This window comes from Maniola hyperantus, chromosome 11 (genome assembly GCF_902806685.2).
Source record: "Maniola hyperantus chromosome 11, iAphHyp1.2, whole genome shotgun sequence".
NCBI classification, from domain to species: domain Eukaryota; kingdom Metazoa; phylum Arthropoda; class Insecta; order Lepidoptera; family Nymphalidae; genus Maniola; species Maniola hyperantus.
In genome coordinates, this window is record NC_048546.1 from 8,111,380 (window position 1) to 8,119,795 (window position 8,416).

The following is an 8,416-nucleotide window of genomic DNA, read 5'->3' on the forward strand; positions in this document are numbered from 1 at the left end:
CACTTAAGGCGAGTCACCGAGGCTAAGCGGAAAAAACTGGTTCACTAGATCAAATGTATTAGGCATTTACTATTAAATAAAGGCCTTGCTAAAAATATACAATATACCTAAAGACATTGTCTAAGGAATGTGCTAATTTGATACACTATAGGAAGTACTTCTCTCGATCAAACAAAATCTTGAAAGAAGCTAAAATAAAAGTCTAAAACGAATTTTTTAATACTAAAATTTCTGACTTGGCACATAGTTTTTACATGGAAATATTTGTCTTTAAGTACTACAGAGAACCTGCTAAATTTTGGTGTTCAACATGACTTCTATAATTTATTAAATTCAAATTTAACGTTTGAAACACAGAATTTGAACGTTGCCAAGCGGTTTAATTACAAGCCGCGCTGCCCGCTCCGGTGACTCGCCTTAATCGGGCGGAACTTCTAAATTCTCTTGGTTTGAAGGTCCGTCGTATCAACTCTCGGATGAACTGCCTGCTGCCGCGCGCCGCGACCATCAAAGCGCTGACAGACAAGCAGCGCAAGCAGATCTCCATCGCACAGGGGGACGACAAGCCGCGCTGCTATAACGAGATTTTTGTACCCGAGTTTTGTATCAAGGACGAGTATCCCGGCGTTATGTGGTACAAGGCTGTGCTATTGCCGAGCATTGTGCACAGGTTGTTATATATTTATATTGGGTAGCTCCTACAATGTTCAAATCCTAGAAGTGTGCAAATGAGATGCGGCTACTTAGAAAAATTTATGTGTGAGAGAGAAAAAAATGAACCATTTTCATATTTTACCATTTTTATCCATTTAATCAAATCTAAAATTAGACATTGTGGCCGATTCCGTTTTACACAATCTCTTAAATTAAACTGAAATGACACGTCTAAATCTATTGCTATCCCTTTCATAATGTTGCTTTCGGAAAAGGATAACACTAGATTTAGACCTGTTAATTAAGTTTAGTTTAGAGATGGTATAAAGAGAATCGGCCTCAATGTATCGTAGCTAATTCACACACTATTTAAATTAAAATGCCAGTTTTAAATGTATTGCTGTAGTTGGGCTAGCGTCGACTAAACGTGAGTAAAGCTGATGTGTGATTATATGTATGTATAATGGAAATCACTCACAATTGTTTAAATGCTAAAAAGCATTGCTGTCTGTTTCATATTACAGAATAGGATGGCTCTAGATTTAGACCTGGCAATTTAGTTGAGATATTGTGTACAACAGAATAAGTCACAATTTCTGTGTATTGGATAGATACAAAAGTATAAAAAATGTCACACAGTGTATTTCGTCAGAAACGGTTGAACGGATAGGCCGCGAAAGGCTAGCAGAGGGACAGACAGACACTTTCGCATTTATAATATTAAGTATTAGCTGATGCCCGCGACTTCGTCCGCGTGGATTTACATTTTTCAAAATCCCGCAGGAACTCTTTGATTTTCCGGGATAAAAAGTAGCCTATGTCACTCTCCAGGTCTTTATCTATACCCATGCAAAAAATTACGTCAATCTGTTGCGCCGTTGCGACGTGATTGAAGGACAAACCAACAAACAAACGCACTTTCGCAGTTATAATAAGGGTACTGATTAGGATTAGGATTAATTACTACTTTGTTTTAAATAGTAAAATTTTTTTTTAGAATAACAATGCTTTTGACGGCCGAAGAACTACGTGCTCAGATTGCAAAGGACACAATAAGAGCATACAAACCATTGTTGAAAGGTAAAAATATTTTCTTGGTCTTTATCTTAAAGTTAATCTCATCTTCTTGGCAAGCGCGCTCCGTCTTATACTGTATCATCACTTGCCAGCAGGTCTGCTTGCAGCCAAGCGCTAGTCTATAAATAAAAAATAAAATATCAAAAAATCCTCGCATACCCGATATAGCGATTTGCCTCCACATTTCTGATTCGAACCGCTAAGATTTGGAACACCCTTCCACCATCAGCTTTCCCCTCCAATTATAGTATGGGTACCTTCAAGTCAAGAGTGAATAGGCATCATCTAGGCAAACGCGCTCCATCTTAGGCTGCATCATCACTTGCCACCAGGTCTGATTGCAGCCAAGCGCTAGTCTATAAATTAAAAAAAAAAAACATCGCCCGCGCTTGCCCGCACCATGTTAGCGCGGGGGCTGTGCGGGGCGTCCCCACCCCGATTGCCATTTCGACCTGTCGCGTACTATACCTAAACTCAGCCAATGTCCCTAGCAATTTTTTTTTATAAGTTTTCGAGATGTAGAAACTTGTACTGAACTCTCGATTTTGTTTGGATTTCAGGTCAAGAATGGCTGCCGATTGAAATCGATTTGCAAGTAGCTACAAAATCGCTCCTATCCAATATCGAGGAGCCCACAGCTGTGAACAGTATTGATAGGTAATTGAATATTTGAAGTGAACTTCTTTAGACGCGTTGGGCGCTCTTGCGATAGGTACAAACTTCAGGGTCGCGACATGCTTCTTTATTAACTTTTAAAATTTGTTCCTTAACACAACCCATTAAGGTTCAATTTGGAATGGAAGTGTCAATTATGCTTTCGGTAGCCGGAGTACCTTCTAACAGCTTCTAATTTTTGTCACAGTTTTAATTTTCCACTTTTATTGGCAGTCCCCACTTAATGCATTTTTTTTAAAATTCCATATCTGAGTTAGAACTTTACCTAGGGTCTGCCTTAGCATGAGATTTTTACATCTCGCCAATGTTAATAGTTACGAACATTGAAACAATAACGTCAGAGTAAAATGGAACTAAAGATCTTTGGTTTAAAGTCTTGTATTTAGTACCACCGATTTTTATTTTGAAAAGTTTCTGCTTTGAGTGCTGGCTGTAGATGTATCGATGAGCTCAATTTATATCGACGAAAGGGTCAATTTTATTTTGACGCAGTTTGAAAATTAAATTGACCCTGAAGTTTGAAATCTATAAACGTGGCCGTATATTAACCCTGATGCGCCTGAAAGAAGGGGTATAATTTGTTTACTAACCCATAGATATAGTGCATTCATTTTGAAAACGCACTTGCTATTTGTGCTCTATGTGTCAACTGTCCTGTCAAAAGTTACAATTTTTGTCCTTAATGTCAAGGGTAAACCGTATATTTGACACATAAGTAGAGGAAATATAGCGAGTTCATTCTCAAAATGTATGCATTATACCCCTAATTTACGGACTCAATTTCTAAATCAAAATGTAAGTTCAAATGAAAGTTATTTAATGAAATCGATTTTTGTTTTGTTTTCATTAGAATAAACAATCCAATCGACGCGGCACCGAGGACCCCCAACATTATATCTGTAAAGGAAAGCGTGTACCAGCTGCAGAAGAAGAAGATTACTAAGGAATACCCGTGGGAAGTAAGTGATTGTAATTGTAAAGACTGAATCAAACAACGCGTAACGGAAACTTGTTCAAAGCGGCTCTTAAGCTGGACATTGACTTGTACCGTTTATTCGACTTGCACTGACTTGTAATGTAACACTGATGGACAGCGGAGCCTTAGTAATAGGGTCCCGTTGGCACTCTTTAAAAACGCTGATCTGAAGCCGTTCTTATAACCCTGCTGCTGTTGAGCCATACGCTGCAGTGTGACGTGCTTCATAAAGTTTCTTGTATTGCAAATCTACACCGATAATGTGCGTACATTTTTGTGTAACCAATTATTATATATAACCAAAATTCGATCTACATTTTTCTTTCAGGTTTTTAGTAAGGCATAACTTTGTAAATCTTTGACTAGGTAATTATGGGTATTTTTTTTACATTTGCTGAAGTAGAACACAGTTATCGAGTGCACTTTATGAAATAAACTAGCTAATGCCCGCGACTTCGTCCGCGTGGAATTAGGTTTTTAAAAATCCCGTGGGAACTCTTTGATTTTCCGGGATAAAAAGTAGCCTACGTTACTCTCTTTCAGGTCTTTATCTATACCCATGCAAAAAATCACGTCAATCCGTTGCACCGTTGCGACGTGATTGAAAGCCAAACCAATAAACCAATAAACCAACAAACAAACACACTTTCGCATTTATAATAAGGGTACTGATGAGACATTGGGGCCGATTCTCTTGTACACAATCTTTAAATTAAACTAAATTAACAGGTCTAACTCTAGTGTTATGCTTTTCTGCGGGCAAAATTATGAAAGGGATAGCAATTGATTTAGACTTATCATATAAGCTTAGTTTAGAGATTGTGTACGGAAAAACGTGTAAACGGAATTAGCCACATTTTTACGTTGAATTTAACACAGCTGTTTAGGTGTTGTTTGTCTGCTGTAGATGTAGGTAGATATAATTATGGATATGACTCGCTCTAGCAATGTTCGGGGCTGCAATTGCTTATACAAGTATGGCATACTATTTTTGTAAATTGAACACTTGAAAAGAGCAACCGCCGAATTACTTGCTGGTTCTTCTCGGTAGGAACGGCGTTCCGAAACAGTGGTAAATTATTTTGACGATTCAAAAGCAATTGTAAAAGTAAACTTGAATAAAAACAATATTTTATTCTTTGTCATTTACAAGTTGACAGTTGCATCATTCAAATCCTTCTGATTAACTTATGTATAGTCCGCGACAGGTCGATATGGCATCGGGGAGGGAACGCCCCGCACACCCGCGCTAACCCGGTACTTAAGTGGAGACGATGCTTTTGCGTCATGCATCTGCGGCTTTCAGAGGTAGCTTTAAGTATAATGCAACGAAATGTTGGAATAACCTTCCTCTACCTTATAGAAACCTTCAGACTTCTGGCGCTTTTAAAGTAAAATTCAAAAAACATCTTTTAAATATTCAAAAGTTACAGATTTAGTTAAAATTAATTTAATTTATTTATCTTACCAAATTTCACTTTCTCATCCACACCTTGCGAGCTATCCTATTTTATTTTATTTATTTTTTCTTTATTATACAAAAAAAAAACTATCGTACAATTTTCCTATTCTTATAATTTACAACATCTATTTTAATGTATAATTTCTTATTTCTTCTTTTATGTCCTAAATCACTTTAAATTTAAAAACTTTAAACACTTTATTTCATTTTATTTATCCATTTACTCGCAAACTTTATATATTCTATGCCACTGACGTTTATAGGTAATACTTAAAAGGCGGTCACTGAAAATCAGCGTTGGGGCGTCTGGTACCTCAGATATTTGCTCTAGAGGTTTGTGTCTGAGGGGCCCGACGTCTCAACACAAGCTGAGTGGCCTACCTGTTCGAGGTGTTGCACTGCTGTACAGGACCAAATTGCCTACACCATGTACCACCTATATACCTCGAATAAACATTATTCTATTCTATTCCTTAGCCTAAGACAAGTTAGGCTGTAAGCGAAAACTTCGACCTCATACGCAAAAAAAATCAAAAGATCTTCCGAACTATACGCTTAGTGGAACTCAACGAGTCGACGCATCCACTTGAACAGCCTCAGTTTGCCTCAAATCTACGCTGCTTAAATGAACAGAAAGCTTTACACTGCATTTAATTGAACACGATGCGCAATTAAGTGTATACTTGAAAAACGAAATTAAAGCAGCACAAAATATCAAAAATGCTTTGAGATGCCACTCCTTTTTGTAGTTTTTACCACATTTATGTAGTTAAGATTTTTTTAACGATATCAGTTTACTAGTAGTTATAGAGTGACCACTAATTAATAGATAGACTGATGATGTCACCAAAAGTCCTCTTAATAGTTATAGGGTTCCGTACCTCAAAAGGAAAAAAGGAACTGTATAGGATCACTTCGTTGTCTGACTGTCTTTTTGTCTGTCTGTGCGTCCGTCCATCCGTCCGTCCGTCCATCCATCTGTCCGTTCGTCCGTCCGTACTAACCTACTTCCCGTTGACTTAGAATCACGAAATTTGGCAGGAAGGTAGGTCTTATAGCACAAGTAAAGGAAAAAAATCCGAAAACCGTGAATGTAGTCACAAGAAAAATGTGTTCATGAACAAATAATTAAAAATTTCAATTTTCAAAGTAAGATAACTATACCAAGTGGGGTATCATATGAAAGGATTTTACCTGTACATTCTAAAACAGATTTTTATTTATATTTTATAAATAATAGTTTTTGATTTATCGTGCAAAATGTCGAAAAAATACGACTGTAGTACGGAACCCTCGCTGCGCGAGGCTGACTCACGCTTGGCCGGTTTTATTTATACTATAAATGTATACAGATTTTTAAAATTTCGGCATGCCTATACTCGATAACTTTGATAGATCTCGAACATGGAAACGTTAGTTACGTTACGAGATTAGCCTATTAGGTATATTACTTGATTAGTTTTATCTAGAAGACCACTTTGATCGACAATTTTACTGCGCAAACAATCAAAGTCATTTATTTAGAAAAGGCACCACTGTACACTTCTTGATTATCAACTGTTGAATATTTAAGATAGTTGATGTAATGGGGATGATAAATGATAATCAATTACATAAACTTAAAATAAATCTACGAGGATTTCAAACGCGCCCTGCCCCCCGATTGAGTAAGAAAAACGTATTCATATATAATCGACAGCAAATTCTGCCCGTTGATAGATTGAATTCGCAGATCACACTTTTTCACAACTAATCGTCACGATTACGTTTTTCTTACATTTTCTTACACAATCGGCGGGCTATCGTGAGAAGACTCCACTACAAATTCAGCCGGGTATCATTTCTACTATCACCATTTCACAATATCACTCGATAGCAGATATCAAAGTAATGTGTGCGAGAGGGCACAATATTATATTGTACGTAACTGACAGATGTCAAAAAGTTAATCTCTCGTTGGCTCTATAATAAGTAGGATAACAAAGTTGTTTTACAAATATCTGTTTATTTCAACTAGGAGACCGCTGAGCCGATCGACATCGACCGCACCCTGTCCACGGTGACGCTGATGGACATCGAGTGTTTCGACACGTTCGTTACAGCGCCACTCTTTGAACCGGACAAAAGTCCCAGTCGAAACGTTCTACTGTCACCGCCTAGGATTGTGACCGGTTCGGCTGCCATACTGCCCCCTCCTCTAAAGTAAGCTATAGTTCAACAGGTCGAGAAGGCAATCGGGGTATGGGGTGGGAGGAAGCCCCGCACACCCGTACGTCACCGGCGTTCGGCCGCACCGGCACCACCCCGATTACTATCTCGACCTGTCGCGTACTATACTTTGTTTGAAATAACTTTTAATACATATCAAAATCACGCAACCGACAGGGATTGAACCTATCATACTGAACCATCCCTCCGCCTTCTATAATTTTTGGCATTGTTAAATTACAGAAGATTTCATTATCATAATTCGCAATAGTTAAGATTGGCTGAACGTTATTGCTAGTATATTAGGGAAATAACTGAAAGCTGCAAGCACACACATGTACCATACTCGTTGCAGTATTGCCGTAGGCATCCACTCCCAGCACAGGCTAAACGCTTTGTTGTAGGGCAATGAAAAATATCGTGTTTATAACGTTTAGTATTATGTTAACAAAAACTTTTCATAACAGGTACGACGACAAAATAGCGATTCTATCAAAAACGCCCACGTTCCGCGGTCCCGAACTGCGCGATGTCGTAGCGGCGCTCACAACAATAAACTCTAACGACACGTTCAACCTGGAGCGCGCCGAAACGTTGGGAGACTCGTTCCTCAAGTATGCGGCCAGCCTCTACCTCTTCCACAAGTTCCCGGCGCTGGACGAGGGGCAGCTTACTAACATCAAGTGCCGGCTTATTGGCAACAGGTAACATTGTCGAAAAAAATTCACAGAGTGAAGAAATCAAATGGAAATAACTGGTTAAGTGCGTGTTGGAACACACTGTTATGGTCGGCAAATCTAAAATTGGTTGTGGAATTTTACACCCATTGCCACAAATGACTTTCCTACCTGACTTTCTTGAGATAGAGCGCAGGAGTCGCGAGCCTATTCGATTAGTCGTAATTAACTTCTAGTTTGCCTATCGTGTAAATCGCCGATTTGTTTAAGTGAAAACTTTTTATGCGCATTAGGCGAATTTAGGATGGGTTAAAACTTAAAGGTCGCGTCACCGACATGCTAACTTTAATAGTTTTGAAAATTTGATCCACAACTCAACTTATTAAGATTCAATTTTTAATGGAAGTGTCAAGTATGCTTTCGGTAGTCGGAAGTGCATCCTAACAGCTAATTTTTTTTTTTTTTTTATTTGTTTGCATAGTTTTAAGTAGGCCAAGACTGCCAAATTTTTTTTGTTACAAAGAATGTTTTGTTGTTTGGTCTTAGGAATCTGTACTACGCCGGCGAGCGCGTACGGTTGGGCGGGCGGATGAAAGTGGAACAATTCAGCCCCAGGCGGGACTTCGTAGTGCCCGGCTTCTCGGCTCCACAAGAAGTTATCTCCTTCATCGAAGAACGGCATGTGAG

At 38.5% G+C, this 8,416-nt stretch overlaps 1 protein-coding gene across 3 annotated transcripts in view; it reads left to right on the plus strand.

Annotated features, from left to right (window-relative positions):
* Nucleotides 1-8,416, plus strand: part of Dcr-2 (Endoribonuclease Dcr-2) — a 49,904-nt gene that overhangs the window by 22,114 nt on the left and 19,374 nt on the right. For all 3 annotated transcript variants that reach the window (XM_034973290.2, XM_069501706.1, XM_069501707.1), the window contains 7 exons: nucleotides 456-670; nucleotides 1,652-1,734; nucleotides 2,292-2,388; nucleotides 3,257-3,365; nucleotides 6,862-7,046; nucleotides 7,520-7,756; nucleotides 8,276-8,411. In XM_034973290.2, the coding sequence (XP_034829181.1) occupies nucleotides 456-670; nucleotides 1,652-1,734; nucleotides 2,292-2,388; nucleotides 3,257-3,365; nucleotides 6,862-7,046; nucleotides 7,520-7,756; nucleotides 8,276-8,411 (1,062 nt within the window). The remainder of the gene's footprint in view (nucleotides 1-455; nucleotides 671-1,651; nucleotides 1,735-2,291; nucleotides 2,389-3,256; nucleotides 3,366-6,861; nucleotides 7,047-7,519; nucleotides 7,757-8,275; nucleotides 8,412-8,416) is intronic.